We start from the raw sequence: 16770 nt of genomic DNA, 5'->3' as shown, positions 1-16770 counted from the left end.
AGTTAAATATAGAGTCACCACCCAATTAATCAATTCTACTTGTAGGTATCAAACAAAGAGAAATGAAACAAATTACACAAAAATGTTCATAGCACCATTATTCACAACAGCCCCAAAGTGGAAACAATCCAAATATCCACCAACTGATGAATGGATAAACAACATATGGCACATCAATACAATGGAATATTATTCAGCCATAAAAAGCATCCTCATGCTACAACACTGGATCAACACTGAAAACATTATGCTACACAAAAGAATCAGTCACAAAAGCCATACACAATATGATGCATTTATATGAAATGTTAAGAATAAGCAAATCCGTAGAGACAGAAAGTAGAAGAGTGGTTGCCAGCGGTTGGGGGAAGGAGAAATGGGGTACAGTGTTTCCTTCTGAGCTGATAAAATGTTTTGGAATTAAATAATACTAAAAATTACTGAATTGTTTACTTCTAATGGGGAATTTTATGGTACGTAATATCTCGATTTTTAAAAACCCTCATGGCTCTATATTCCATACCAACTATCCAGTAGGAATTAAATAATCCTGGGGCTGGGGATATAGCTCAGTTAGAGTGCTTGCCTTGCATGCACAAGGCCCTGGGTTTGATCCCCAGCACCAAAACAAAACAAAAAAACATAAAATAATCCAACACACCCAGCAAAAGATACCTTGTAGGAAGACATCTTTGCATGCCTCAACACTATTTTCAAAGCTGACACTGATAAATTTTATGTTAACTTTATACACATCACTTTACTTAATTTTAACTACCACTACAAGGTAAGTATAAATCTTATCCCTATTTTACACTTGAGGAAACAGAGACTATGTAACTTGCCAAAAGTCAATTACATAGCTAGGGGTCTAAGAGCAGGAATACGAACTCGGGTCTAACTTCAGTACTCAAGTTCTAATCATTTCAAAGGGTAAAGCTATATCCTGAAGCACTACACAGTCTGTACAATATGCTGATTATCTTAAATCTGCTTGAAAAATTCTATTTCTTGGTACACTGGGTTTCTTAAGTTTGCTGTCTCAAGAAAAATGTGACAGTTTGTGACATTAAAGGGCCCAGTCATGTAATGCATTAATCATATCATATTAGGAGACTGGTGATTTTCACCCAGCAAAGGAAAAGATTTTTACTATTTTACTTTCATGTTTTTCATATACCACAACACACAGTTTGATTATCTTTCAATTAGTTCCAAACTTATTGTTAGAATCAAATCCAGTTTTAAACAAGCTCCATCTATTTCAACTAAGACTTAGTTAGGCATAGACTTGACTTAAAAGTCTAGTCAAATATTTCAGTAATTTGATACTATGGACTATATAAAAAACTATTAGCACTATCCCTACTTTCTGGGAGATCTACTGATGAGTCGTTGCCATGCATGGCATCAGTTCTTTAAGTATGCCAGTCATTTAATATGCATAGCATAATAAGTTGGTTTTATCATAATTTTTTTTTTTTTTTTGTTCTGGGAATTGAACTCAGGGGCACTCAACCACTGAGCCATATCCCCAGCCCTATTTTGTATTTTATTTAGAGACAGGGTCTCAACTCAGTTGCTTAGCACCTCACTTTTGCTGAGGCTGGCTTTGAACTTGTAATTCTCCTGCCTCAGCCTCCCAAGCTGCTGGGATTACAGGTGTGTGCCACTGTGCCTGGCGGTTTTATCATCATTTTATAGAAAGGCTATAATGACTCATCAAATTTGTGCAAGATCAAACATCTTATAAATTGGAAAGAGATGAAATTCAAATGTAGGTCTCTACATTTTCTACTACACCTGCCCATTTCATGGATAAACATCCACGAAGAGTCCTGGAAGAGAACTGTACTAACTTCAGGAAATTTTGCATTATTCAGACTACTCCAGAATCTAGGGCAGAATGTATCAGTTTTAATCAGCTTGAGCCAAACAGTCCATAACCTTGCTGGTCTTGGCTTCTGCTAATATTAAAAAATCTCTTATACTTATCTCTAGAATTATGAAGTCCTCAAATATCCACCTACCCCATAATTTTTCTTATTTAAATCAAGATGCATAGAATGATTACTGAATAATTTTGAAACATTTTAATAGATTTCATTTAACCATAGAAAATGGATTTAAAAGATCAAATTCCTACACTAAAATTATCATCACACAAAAAAACTGGAAAAATGCTTAAACCGAAAGCTCCCTGATAACAGTATGTTTTTCATCTACTGATTACCTCTCTGAAGCACTAGCTATGTGAAAAATGTGCTCATCTTCATTCTGTAATCGTTCTTTTCTCCTTCTTTCAATGTCATGTCGTAGGTCATTTGGATCTATTATTTTGACCAGAGTCTGAGGAATTTTGACAGAAGACAAACCATTCACATTACTGTTAGTTGCACAAAGACCATATCTAACAAGAACCTTATTTAAAAGTCCTAAATAAGTTATTTTGTACTCATCCTGCTATGGTAGTGTAAACTGAATCAAATTTTCTGAGACACAATTGACAATACAGTCAGAAAAGCTCCTAATATTAAACCAGGAATCCCACTTTGAGGATTCTATCCCAAAGAAAGTGCTGTCTACCTAAAAACATTCCAAGTACTATATTTAAAAATAACAAAAAATGGAAGTAACTTAAATGTAAAAAAAACTTTAAAGGGAAAGGGAAGAACAATTAAATAAATTATGGTAAATAACTCAAAAGAATAATGTACAACCATTTAAATTAATAAATACTATGTGGAAGTCAACATGGAAAAACACTCATTGAAAAAAATTGAAACTTTAAAAGCCTCAATCATAAAAGGCCATGGGGAATTCAGAGATTTTTACATAAAAGGCATGTTATTATGAATTAAGTAAAAAGAAAAAACATACAAAAGTGCATATACTATGATAGTGATTATGTTAAAATGCAAGATGTAAGACTGCACGAAAAGATGATCAGATAATATTCTGTATCAAATGGTTGAATTACAGATGATTTTTTAAAAAATCCTTAAATTTCCTACAAGTTCACTGTAATACTTTGATGATTAGAAATTTTCTGAAAATATCATTTAATAGATTAACCCATCTAAGATTAATCAAATCTATAATTTCACATGTGAAAAACTTTATATATATTCTATTAGAAATGTATTAAAAATATCTTTTCTATAAAAACTTTTTACTTTCAATGAATAAATTAGCAGTTCTTTTACAACCTAACATACTTTTTTAAAAAAAGAGCTTTATAGTTATACATAGTAGTTAGGTTCATCCTAACAAATCACACACGCATGGAATTTGTTTTCAGTTCAACTTGAAACATTTTAAAACAAAAGCCACTTTTCTTACTCCTTGGCTAGTCAAGATAGTCTTTCTAATTAGTAAAGAAATGGGAGGTGGATGGGGGGGAGGTATTGGGTAGGAACCAAACACGGGACAGTAAAGAAATGTAACATTTCCATTATTTTGCTAGTTAATGTTCCACAGAATCTTTCAAACACTCTCCAGTAAACAGAAGGACAATATCAAATGAAACTTAGTTTCTTTTCATTCATTTCATGTACAATTTTAAAATACTTTCCACATGACTGGAACATACTTTCTACAAGCTTCACAGTGTGGAGTTATGGAATAAATATTAAATGCTAAAATTTTGTTACAAAGCTATTATCATTAAGGATTGTCCCTTTTAAGGAATATTTTTATCTTTTTGTCAGCATTCTTGTGCCAACCTGGCCAATGATCATAATCACTTGGAGAACTTTTGAAATTTTCTGGATCTCAACCCCCAATCACCAATCCCTTTTCCCATTAGTATACCAAAAAAAAAAAAAAAGATAATCTCACATCAAAACTTGTGTTCACTTACCTGATCTGGTTCATATACCATAGTTTGTTTACTCTGAAGGTCAGCCAAAGACATGTCTATTCTCCTAAAATAACAAAGGCATATTACAATTAAATAATTAGATTATGCACTGATACCTTGATTCTACTACTACAGAATGGAATTTGAAATAAAGCAGGTATATCTTGGAACAGGCAAAAGAAACCTGCTAACAGGTAATTTTTTCATCTATATGGTATATGGCAATTTCCCAAGAATCTAGATCTTGTGATGCACATTTCAGGGAAGTTTTAGGGGTTCTCAGATCACTAGCCTGTGTAACTTCAAACTTTATTCTGGTGATATATTGCATTCTAATATTGATTCAACTCAGCTCACAAGACAGGGTGCACCACCTGCTCGGACAAGTGCCAGCAGAAGACATGTTTTCATCCGGCTGCCCTCAGAACAGCCATTTTGATCACATGATTTCAATGGCTTGACAACTGCCTTTCATTCTTCCAGTGATAACTTCAGTAGGTAACTACTATAGACACAGCAGAATCAAAGTTAGGTAGGTAAATATTATCAAAATTCTATACATTTAAACAATGCTAGTCGTTGGTTTCAATGCAATCTATTCCATTGATGTGCACTGGCCCAGTACCTGCTTGGGTAGATCCTGTTTTTATGTCAGATACACATTCCTAGAGTCTCACAGAAGTCCAGGTGAGCAAGCTCAGGAAGCAACAGTTCTGAGGTTTACTCCCATGGTTAAATGGGAATATAGTAATCAATCATTACCTGTGAATTTCTGGATCTGAATTCAATTTAATTTCTTTTGCATCTGCATCATGAGTACTTCGCATTTTTGAGAAACGCTCATTTAGAGTAATGACAGGTGATGGAAAATAATTTGCTGAAAAAGGAAACAAATAGTTTTATCTCAATGTAAAACTGATTCCACTTAAAAGAAAAACATCCAATGTTTTCTTTTGAAAATACACAGGACCTAAACTTACTTGGCAGACTAATTTGCAGTGTTTGCATGTTTTTCCCAAGCCCAAGCAAGAATTAAAACATCTGATTTATGAATCCAAGGGGTTTTCTTCCTATCTGACATGTCTGCTTACTTATCTAGGGGAAAACAGTAGTGCTCTCAAAGTGAGGACCTTTCTACTCCAAGGTAAGACACTATTTGGGGAGCTCTACAGTTCAATAAGAGTAAAAATTAACTCCACAAACAATCCTGAAACATCACAAAAATTCTCACAATGCTAAATGCTATGTTTGCATACCACAGAAGGTCTTCCAATACAATTTTGTTTCAATTAACATTAACTGAAGTTCTTGAGGACATTCTGAAATCAGCTATGTTGCACAGACTTTTAATAGGTTAGAGAGAAAGAAAATACACATGCTCCATCAGAATGCTACTTAAGCAATCCTTTCCCGTAACTTACTGTTCCTGTTCTGAGACAATCTCCTGGACTTTTATGTTATACCAGCCCCCTTTCTGCAAATAATTACACTTGCTTTGGGTGAGAGGAGCTAGGGTTGAGAGGGTAACTGTTTCAGACAAACTGCATACTTTATTATTTATTTATTTTGAAGTGCTGGGGATCAAACCCAGGGCCTCACTCATGCTAAGCAAGCATACTACCACTGAGCTATACTCCCAGTCTAAAACTGAATGCTTTCAAGAAAATATATGCCTTAGCTTGAGGGATGCAGAGAAAATAATTCATTTTTGAAATATGTTTTATGAAGGTGAAAAAGATTAATGCAATTACTAAGTAGTATAAAATAAAAATTCTTAAAGCCTCCAGCTTATAACACTCACAATTGCCTTATTTTTGTGGCATTACTGGTAGAAGCAGTTCTATCACTGAATTTTCCAATTAATGGAAAGTTGCCAGAAGCAAAAACAAAACAATTTAATGCAAATCTTTAAAGTATTTATTATGCAACTCTCTGATGTCATAAAGTATGCCAAAGCAAACTGGAATCTTTCATTTATCACTTAGCAATATCCTGATGGCACAAAGTCCCAGTACTGCTCTTAGGGGATTTTAAGAATATCACAAAATGATCAAGACTTCCCGATTGCTTGAGTTTCTTTTCTTTTTTTCTTCCCCTGCTTCTTCTTCCCTGTTAGGCTATTGGTTATTGCGTCTCACTGATTTCAGTATTGTAGTCTTTTTTCAGTGGTTGACCTCTCTTTTCTAACTTGTGATTTCTAATCTACTACCAGTCGAAACACAAGGTTATTGGAAATACATCATAAAGAACAACTATGCTGAGGCTGGGGCTGGGGCAGTGGTAGCACACTTGCCTGCTATATGTGAGGCACTGGGTTTGACTCTCAGGACCACATATAAATAAAATAAAGGCTTATCAACAACTGAAAAAAATAAATATATTAAAAAAGAACAACTATGGGGCTGGAGTTGTGGTTCAGAGGTAGAGCGCTCGCCGGGCATGTATGAGGCATTGAGTTTGATCCTCAGCACCACATAAAGTAAAATAAAGACACGGTGTTCACCTATAACTAAAAAATAAATATTAAAAAAAAGAGCAACTGGGCTTGAATGTATGCCTGATGATCTCTCCAACAGATTCCTACTTCATAATCTAACTTCAATGAAATATTACTATTGAAATATATCACAGGTATTTACCTATTATCTCTTGAAAAGCCAGCACATTAATTTTCTGTTATCCCTAATGTATGCGTAAAATATACCAACCTTTAACTTGATGGATTATTGTTATGATTTCCTGAGCAAATTCTCCTGTAGGTTTGTTTTCAGTATTCTGAGTTGAGTCAAGATGTTCAAACACTGGATGAAAGTTCCCACTTTTCCTGCCAACAGCAACCAAATCATGTGACATCTGTCTCTCTGTGGAATAGCTAGAAGAAGCCCTAGAATAATTTGCAAATGTTTAACTAAATTTGAAACTATTTTGCTAAAAAAAGAACTTACTAAAAATTAAGAGCTATAAAACTAAAAAGACATTTATCTTGTCATATAATTTAGTTATTAGATTATATGATATAAAACATGTACAATAATAAGTAGGAGAAAACAGCCATAGATAAGTAGTTCTGAGTTCAAATCTAAGATCAGTAAATATTTGTCACTTTAATAATAAAAGCCTCATAATTCTAAATGAAAAAAATTTTACTTCAAAACTACAAGGCATTAAAGATACTTAATATGCAAAAAATAATCAATAAGATTATTTTCTATTTCTAAATGGCCCTAACATTGTATATCCAGCAAGATTATACTATCTTAAAATGCTACCACACTTTAAAAGTTGATGTCAAACATACAAACCTCTGACTTCAGAAAAAAAAAATTTATATTTCTACCAGTAATGAGAAGCTTAGAATAGTATTTCAAAATTGAATTCAATTCAAAATTGAATTGCTAAGCAATTAATCACAAAATCTCACCAAGCTCTTAGAAAATATTTTGGTTGTTAGCAAAGTTATGATCATTAACATCAATTATAGTGTTTGCCCTAAATGTACCCTTAAAGAAATGCTACCATTTATTATATAACCCCAGCGATTTTACCATTTTAATACCTTCTGAAGCTGTGTAACTTTTGTTAAGAGCTCTCCTGATCTCTAGGTACTACTATAAAAGTAAAGATTATGAAAAAAGCTAGTAATTATTGAGGGCTTACGAAATGCCAAACACGGGGGCTTAGAGTTTACTAACATTATCTCATTTAATCATTACAATTTAATCTTTATAATCGCCCTATGGAGAAGGTGCAAGGACACTGAGACAATGGATGTTGTTTTACTTTATATCCCAGAAGTTGAGTATTCAAATGAACATTAGTCTTCCAAGTTTCATAATGGGAAACTATACTTTCTTCCAATAATGCTGCTCTTAGCTTAAAACTATTCTTATATCCTTCATCTAGAGGCACTTAATGAATTAAGGAACTGTCTCATTATCTTATATTTATATCTCATATTAGACCCAAAACAGTACTAATCAGCTTACACCTATCTTATCCCTCTGTATATAGCTCAAATTCCTCCTGGCTCTTCCCAAAAATGAAGTTCATTGTCCAAAGATGAGATTTACAACTACTGGGTAAATAACATCAATTTTAGTATCTATATAATACTTATTCTATGTATAATATAATAAAGAATATATTCTTTCTGAGTATGCTAAAGACTGTGAAGATAAATCCAAAGGAAGCCTTGAACTATGTTTTAAATAATAGTAGCACCATTGTAATATATAATAACTTATAGCAAAAAGCAAACAGATGTTTGGGGGCATAGGTGCATACGTGCACATATCTCCTTATTTAAATCAGTCATGCATCCAAAATTGTCTCTGGGTCCTGAGGGGTTTACAGATATTCTTTAAAAATTTTAACTCCTGCTAGGTGTGGTGGTGTAGGCCTGTAATCCCAACGGTTCTGGAGGCTGAAGTAAGAGGATTGCAAGTTCAAAGCCAGCCTTAGCAACTTAGGGAGGCCCCAAGCAACCTGGTGATACCCTGTCTCAAAATAAAATATAAAAGGGGCTGGGGATTCGGCTCAGTGGTTAAGTGCCCATGGGTTCAATTTCAAGTACCAAAAAAAAAAAAAAAAAAAAAAAGAAAAAAAATTAACTTTTCTAACAAAATGATTTTAAGTGCCTATTTATAACTCATCAGAGCAAAGGCTTCCATTTGACTTTCTATGTCCCCTGCTCCTCAGAGCAGCACTGCTGGAGAAAATTCCCTGCAAGGCAGAAACATGGAAAAGTGATTTGCAGCAGGTTGATGTCACTGCTGTAGTTTCTTGATTCGTTAGGAGGACTTTCATTAGAAAGCCCATTTCCCTTCTTTCCTCCTAATTTGCTGCAAGCTTCCCACTGTGTATCCGATAACTAGCTAAGAGACATTTACTGGTAAAAACAAGAACAGCCTGTAACAGTTTCCAATAATAAACAATTGCAAATTCTTTCTGTTTAAAGGGGTTTAATGTTAAAAAGGCCTGTTCCATACCAAAAAAATAAAGCTTTTAAAAACATTTTGAGCCAGTCACAGGGGCACAGGCCTGTAATCCTAGTGGCTCAGGAGTCTGAGACAGAAGGATTGCACATTCAAAGCTAGCCTCAGCAATGGCAAGGCACTGAGCAACTCAGTGAGACCCTGTCTTTAAATAAAATACAAAATAGGGTTGGGGATGTGGCTCAGTGGTTGAGTGCCCGTGAGTTCAATCTCCAGTACCCCCCCCCCCAAAAAAAAAAGAAACAAAACAAAACAAACAAAAACACGTTTTATAAGCCAGGCATGGTGGTGCATATGTGATCCCAGCTACTGACAAGGCTGAAGTAGGAGGATCACAAGTTCAAGGCCAGCCTGGGGAATATTAGCAAGACCCTGCTCAAAATAAAATAAAAAGGACTGGGAATGGATATTGTCGCTGGGTCCAATCCTCAGTGCCACAAAAAAAAAAAAAAAAAAAAAAAAAAAAAAAAAAACCTAGGTGAAAAATAAGTTGTTTGAACAGAACTATTAAAATGGACTATCTACAAGGATAAATCAGTTTATAATTATTTTGCAGCCTCAGTTTCTGTTTCTGCCAAGAGGAAATCAGCTGATAAAGGTTTCCAGTTTATCACCCAGTAATTATCAAAACTTACTTGTGATTTATTACAGAGTAATTACTGGCAACAATTTCTCCTGTCCCCATTCCACACCCAACTCTCAGTCCATAAGAGTGCTGCAGTATACTTTGAAGTTATTTTTAATTCCTGAGATTTCATTGTTTAAACTTGTTAACATTTATCCTAGAGTTTTCTTGCTACAAGATTTTTAGTTAAAAATATTAAAATTTTCATTTTCTAGAAAACATATTTAAAATAATATAACCCCAAAATAAGTCTCTTTAAAACAATTATGGTATTTTTGCTACATTAAAAACCCTCTTCAGACTTGAAAATTTAAAATGTTCTAAGCCTCTACATTTGTAAATCTAATCATCTTTTGATTCATATTTTTCTTTTTACTATTTCTTATGGCACAGGTTGATTAACAAGTTAATAATTTCAGGAAATACCCCCAAAGCAAATAGTTGAGCTGAAAAGACAAAATGTTCTCATTTGAAATGCATTTGGACAGTTTTAAAATTAAAATACAGTTAAAAAAAAACTGAATTCTAATAACATTTCCAGTACTGGTCTCATTAAATCTTCCAAGTTCCTCTGTTCCCTCTCACTTTCCCACTAAATTCTCTTCTGTTTTAGGATACTTCCACTGATGTTCTTCCTTGTGTTGTACTTAATAGCTAAGGCAACCTAAAAACTGCAATTAAAACTTAATTTGCTATTGTCCATACTTAGGACTCATCAAAAAAAATCAACACATGGCAAAACAACAAAATCCCAAACCAACAGATTCCCCAGCCCTTTGGAAGCTTATAATAACACAATTCATATGAAACATACCAAGCTTTTCTTCAACCAGCAACTAACATCTTACATAGCATACTACTGTTCATAAAGCACTTACCCAATTGTGTCATTTGCTTTTGCCTCCCTAAGGACACTTTAGAAATTTTGGAGAGAAATGTTACAGAGACAATGACTTCCCTTACTTAGCATCTCATTATCTTTTTTCACAAAAGTCCTCAAACAAGCCTTGCCAGTTCCAATACCCAACTAATCCATCTTAGAGATGTCAATCTGGGCTGCCAAAACTGAATCATCTCCCTTTTCCTATTAGCTAATTCAGGTTGAGCAGCCCTAATCAGAAAATCCAAAATCTACAATGCCCCAAAATGACACCACAAATTCCTGTATCTGACCTCATGAGACAGGTCATAGTCAAAACATCCAGGCACACTAAAAATACTATAGAAAATTACCTTCAGGCTCTGATTATAAGGTGTATATAAAACATAAATGCAGGGGGGCTGGGGTTGTGGCTCAATGTTAGAGTGCTTGCTTCGCATGCATGAGGCACTGGGTTCGATCTTCAGCACCACGTAAAAAATAAAAGAAAGATATTGTGTCCACCTAAAACTAAAAAAAAACATAAATGAGGGGCTGGGGTTGTGGCTCAGAGGTAGAGCGCTTGCCTAGCATGTGTGAGGCACTGGATTCGATCCTCAGCACCACATAAAAACAAAATAAAGACATTGTGTCCCCCTATAACTAAAAAATATTTTTAAAAAATGAATTTCATGTTTAGACTAGGGTCATAACCAAGATATCTCATTATGTAAATGCAAATGTTCCAAATTTAAAAAAATCCTAAATCTGAACTACTTCTGTTCCCAAGCATTTCAGATAAGGGATACCAGACCTGCAGTATCAAATCAGGCTGGCAGTCATGACTTGCCTACCTTCTTAGTCTCCTTTCTCTCTGTTCCTTTTCAGAACCACCCGGCTCAAAGTTCCTGAGTATGTTTTTCTGCCTTCATTAACCTTTATTATATAAAATGTTTTTCACCTCATTTTCATGTACCAAAAACATACAAATTTTTGAAGCTTGGCTCACAGGTCAACTCCTGCACGAAGCCTTCCCTGAATCTCCCAGTCTGGTATCACCTGTTCTGCTGCTCAGCCATACACCACCCCATGAATCACTAGCTGTACTGTGGTATTGCCAACATTACCATATTCATCTATAAAACCAAAGGAGAAAAAAAGATCCTAATCTTATTCAGCCTATACTTTTGGGGTATCCCAAAAGGCTGTCTCAAATAAGATGGGGCCTCAAAAATACCCAGTGAATAAATAAATGATGAATGGAAAATGACTTGACCACTCTGAAATGAATGTTTCAGCTAAGAAGATAATAGATTTTAACATTTTATTGAGACCAATTTAATTTTTATTTTTAAGTTTCTTAGCTTACCTTTTTACATTTTTTGTTTAATTCTGATAAATTTAAATTTAAAATATTTAGTTCTTAAATATTTTGCATATGAATATGCAAAAGTTCAGAGAACTATATGAGCCTTCAAGTGCCTTGTCAACTCAGCTTCCATAGCTATCAACACATGGCCAATCCAAGCAAGATTAGAGAAACTTCAGGTTAATTGGGGCCAAAAGAGTATAGCCAGGTGACCTGCCCAATGTCACAGAGCTGCTCAGTGGCTCACAGGAAGACAAAAACCTATGAACCACAGCCCCTAACAGAATGTTTACCTCCCTCTATCAGTTTCCCTGAAAGACACAAAGAGAAGCTAGAGTAAAAACCAGAAATGAGGCTGGCTGCAGTGGCACATATCTGTGATCCCTGTGGCTTGGGAGGCTGAGGCAGGAGAACTGTGAGTTCAAAGCCAGCCTCAGCAACCCGGTGAGACCCTGTCTCTAAATAAAAGGGGTTAGCAATGATGGTGGAATGTGATGGACATCACTATCCAAAGAACATGTATGAAGACATGAATTGGTGTGAACATAATTTATATACCAGTAGAGAAATAAACAACTGTTCTCTGTATGTGTAATAAGAATTATATACATTCCACTGTCATGTATTTAAAAAATAAAATCAATAAAAAATGAAGTATTTCACTTAGTGAATACTAAAATAAAAAAAATAAAGGTTGGGGATGTGGCTCAGTATAAGGCTTTAGTTTTTTAATTCTATGTAAGAGCAAGTATCTCCACCTATAGGCTATAAGTTACCTTCCTTCAAAACTCTAGCTATGGGTTTTCACACTGTTCCCCATCTGTGCTGAATCTATTTCCTCAGCATCCTCTGGCACCTATCACCCACCTCATCTCTTTTCAGAATGGGGAAAGATCTGTTTGGGGCAGGGAGATCTTCTTTGTATCTCTTCAGTGGTAAACAAAGGACTAGATGCAAATGTGGCTGGTGTACTCACTCAGCTCACCATCAACTCTGATAGCCAACCTTCCTTATCCCAGGTGTCTTGTACCAACATCTCAGGAAATTAAAGGAGCCTTGGGTCCATCGGCGACAGCTTATTTTGCTCCAGAAACTAGAACTGCCTCCTCCTTCCCACTTTCTCCTCTCTCCTCCCTTCTACTTCCCTGACCTGACATGAAACCAGCAACTCACTTCATCTGCTTTAAGACTTCCAGATGTATACAACAATTCATGTTTTGGGTACACAATGATCTTAGTAGAAATGTTCATATTGTAACTCTCTAATTTACATTCTGAAACATATATAATTATGACTCATATACCTTCTACCTCTGATAATGAAGTTTCTTACAGTGAGTCACTAGAATTCTTCTTTGTTAACAGCAGTACTAACTACACAAGGAATATTCAAGCAAGTGTCTACCTATTGCTGTTCTAGATACAAACTGGAATCTAGAAAAATCACTAGGCGATACCTTTTTAACCATACTAATAACTGACCAAAATTAATCAAACAGATACACAAAATATCTTAGTATTTCAAAAAAAGTGGATAAACTCTCTCAATTTTAACCATCAAATAAACCTTTCTCTGCACTCTATAATTATGATTATTTTAATCTTTCTTAACAAAGAAAAATCTAATTTATGTTAATAATTGAAAACATAAATTCTATTGAGGGCATTAACTACCTTTGTTTTATGGGTACTTCTTCAGTCCCCACGTAATTAAATCCAACCCACAAATCTCGTCCACAATTCATTCATCAACAAATAATTATAATCACAGAGAAAGCTTTTGTTGACTATGATGCTTTATCAAACTGAAAAGATGCACACATTTTTTCAGTTATTTATTCTTCAGGTCTCTGAACAGAGAGGTTTTGCAGTCAAGGCTCTTTATTACACAAGCCATCCTGCAGGCCCTGGGCAGGTATTCAAACATGTGCTGCCAAACTCCACTGATAGATGATGAGATTTCATATAATTATAGTTTTTAAATTTAAAACACAAGTGCAGTAGCCTCCATTTTTGTGGAAGCTCATTTTCGTGATCCATGATGATGATCAAGCTTCCATTTCTCATATCAAATTGTAAAATTAACTGTGCAGTATCTTGAATGAAGTTTAGAAAAACAAAACTCTTCAAAATTGGTATTTCTAGTAGTCTTCAAAAGTGACACAATTTATTAATTCATTTTAAGCACATATAAATATACATATTATAATATATTTTCTGTAAGTACAGGAATGTAAAGAAAGTATGCAGAAGGATGACTGCTATGCTTAACTTGAAGAAAAGAAACAGAAAATATTTTGTTTAAAAAATCAAGACCTTGGGTTTACCTCCCTTCCCACTCCCATCTTACTCTTTCCCATTTCATTTTCTTGTTTTGATTCAAATACAAATAGGAGTCAACTGTGAATATGAATGCACCAAATGAACATGGTCCATCCCTTTTTCATTGACATACTGGTAGTATATTAAGATAATGAACAGATTTAGCTGACATAGCTAACTGCAGCATCTTATTATTGTCAGAATCCATAAATGGAGATAATATTCATAATGGAAAAAAGCATGTGAACTTGCCTTAGACTATAACCTATTACAATAGCAGTCTTTTTTTTAAAGACTCATTAAGAGCTAAAGCAAATGTCTTATAAATAAGCATCTCCCCAGATTATAGCCTAATTTCCTCTATCTGGGAGAATCTAGTCAGTTAAGCCCAGTCATTTTGACAGGGTAGCAGGAATGACAATAAGTTCTCTGCCTCCTGGAGTCATGAGGGTAGGGGTGGGAATTTGAATCCCAGCCACTCTGACATAGTCACTTCATCTCTCAGGACTTTGCTTTCTTCCTCTATAAAACCAGGACCTTTTCACTCAAAAATTCTCTGAATATCAGGCAACAGGGAACACAGGCTCTGAGAAACTTCGCAAAGAATAGGTCTTCCTGAACTCCACCCAGCCTATCCCTAGAAAGGAAAACCTGGCAGCATAAATCCGTGAAGAGAAACAACTCCTCAGAATGCCATGCACCCAGGAAGCATCTGGAAATAAGATGTGGGAACATGCAGACATGAGATCACTTTCTATTACTAATCACAGTATTTATCCTCATTACAGGGCTTTTGGGAAAAAATCCAAGCAATCCTTTCCACTCCTTGATGGAACTCTAAGCACACTACCAATTCCATTTTTGAACTGCAAAAAGAAGTGGCAGAAACATTTATTAAACATCATAAAGAAAAATGAAGATAATACCTGAATGTATCTACTGTTTTCTTCACATCTACTTTAACTGTAAGTGATTTCTTCTTAATATTGACAGATGAGTGTTTCACATTGGAAAGTTTTTGACTTGTATCAGGTTGGTTACTGGAGGAGTTGCTCTCCTTTTTGAATTCCCCTTCTTTCTTTATTTTTTTCTTTCGTTTGTCATTACAGGGCTTCAAATCAACCTCATTTTTATTTGAATGAGTATAGGCCGCTGAGTCTTTCTTAGATGGTTTAAAAAGTTCTTTGACTTGCCCATCTTCAGTCTCTCTCCCTCTTCCGGCATTAAAACAATCTGACTCTCTACCTATAGGGCCTTTTTGAGAACTGTGTTTTCTATCTTCTTCTTTCAAGTATTTCTGATTTCTCCCATCAGAAAAGTCCTGGTCACCTTCTGAGAGCTTATGATGCTTGTGGCGATAGTCATAGGACACTTTGGTTGCTGAACTGGTCTCTGGATAGTCCCTCTCAGCATATCGGTGAGTTTGAGGTGCAAAATTGCGCTGATCTTTCTTTTCTTGGTAAGGTGGAGGAAAATGCTCAGGCTTCCACTTTGGGTTTCTGGCAGGCTCTCTGTTCTCATACCTCGCCACGTCTTTAGGTCTTTTTGATGTGTGTCCATATTTTCTGAAATCACGATCCTCAGGATACCTGTGTTGACATAAAGCAGTTTACACTTGCACTACAGAGAAGAAAGTAAGAATTTATATGTGTAGAATGTTGGGTAGCATGGCTTTAAATGTAGAATGCAGTTGTAAAGATAACCTATAATCCCACAAGCCTGCATAGAGGCACAAGGTAGTTATACAGGAAAATACCATCTTTTTAAACATTTTAGCTAACATGATTTACTCTAAAAAGAAATAATTTCACTACTACTACCAGTAGACCACAACTATATTACAATGCTTTTTATCTTTTTTAAACAAAAGCTTTTCAAGGTGGTTATCTTCAACCATAAAGTAAATAGACTTTTCACTTGAGGCTTTATATACCAAATTACCCAGGTTTAATGTTTTCCTATACCTCTTCTGAAAAGAGCTCCTTGTGTCAAAGTCTTCTGAGCCTCTTCTAGGTGACTGGGAATATTTTTCTTCTTGCATCCTCTGGTGCCTCAACTCATCTTCATGCCACTTCCCTTCAAACCTAAAGGAATCTGCTATTGACCTCTGAGGTGGTTTCCCTCTTCTCCCACTTCCTCTAATTCTGCGGTCATCAGGAATATACCTTCCTTGCATTTTCTGGGGATAACAATTCCTCTCATGCTCTATGTAGGGTACACCCTCTGAGTATGTGGGTATATACTGAGATCTTCTGTTACCATCCCCTCTTCCTGGTGAATACACTCGGTGAGGATTATATGTGTAAAAATTTTCTACAGAGTTTCTTATCTCTGGGGAAGGTGATCTATGTTCATAAGATCGGTAATATAGATTTCCACGAGGGGGAATTCTTTGTTTATTCTGTTCATGTTTCTCACTGTCCATTCTCCAAGCAACAGGTCTTTTCGGATATTTTCTATATTCACAGTCATAATGCCCATGAGAATATCTTTGCTTGTAGTATTCAAAATTTCTAGGTACTGGTGATAAAGACCTATGTAAACAAACACAGAAAAGTTTAGCCCATTTTAAGACAATAAACTCTTTGTCTTAATATGTCCTACCTAAAACATTTGCCTTTCCTAAAATTCCACTGATTCTCTTACTCAAACTAAATTCATCAATTTGCTACATATATGCATTTTGAATTGTACATAGAGGGGGGGTCTGAACCAATGTATTCCATATGCATGTCAAAA

General features: G+C 35.2%; 1 protein-coding gene across 1 annotated transcript in view; it reads right to left on the bottom strand.

The window, feature by feature from the left end:
- The window catches only part of Bclaf3 (BCLAF1 and THRAP3 family member 3), a 61669-nt gene that overhangs the window by 23770 nt on the left and 21129 nt on the right, over positions 1-16770 (bottom strand). The window contains exons 3-8 of the mRNA XM_026405454.2: positions 15996-16565; positions 14958-15620; positions 6571-6746; positions 4625-4739; positions 3863-3926; positions 2234-2349 (exon numbers count right to left, since the gene is read on the bottom strand). Coding sequence (XP_026261239.2) covers positions 2234-2349; positions 3863-3926; positions 4625-4739; positions 6571-6746; positions 14958-15620; positions 15996-16565 — 1704 coding nt within the window. The remainder of the gene's footprint in view (positions 1-2233; positions 2350-3862; positions 3927-4624; positions 4740-6570; positions 6747-14957; positions 15621-15995; positions 16566-16770) is intronic.

The sequence above is a fragment of the Urocitellus parryii genome, chromosome X (genome assembly GCF_045843805.1).
Source record: "Urocitellus parryii isolate mUroPar1 chromosome X, mUroPar1.hap1, whole genome shotgun sequence".
Classification (NCBI taxonomy): Eukaryota; Metazoa; Chordata; class Mammalia; order Rodentia; family Sciuridae; genus Urocitellus; species Urocitellus parryii.
Note: the sequence above shows the minus strand (reverse complement) of the source record. Positions and strands in the feature narration are given on the sequence as shown.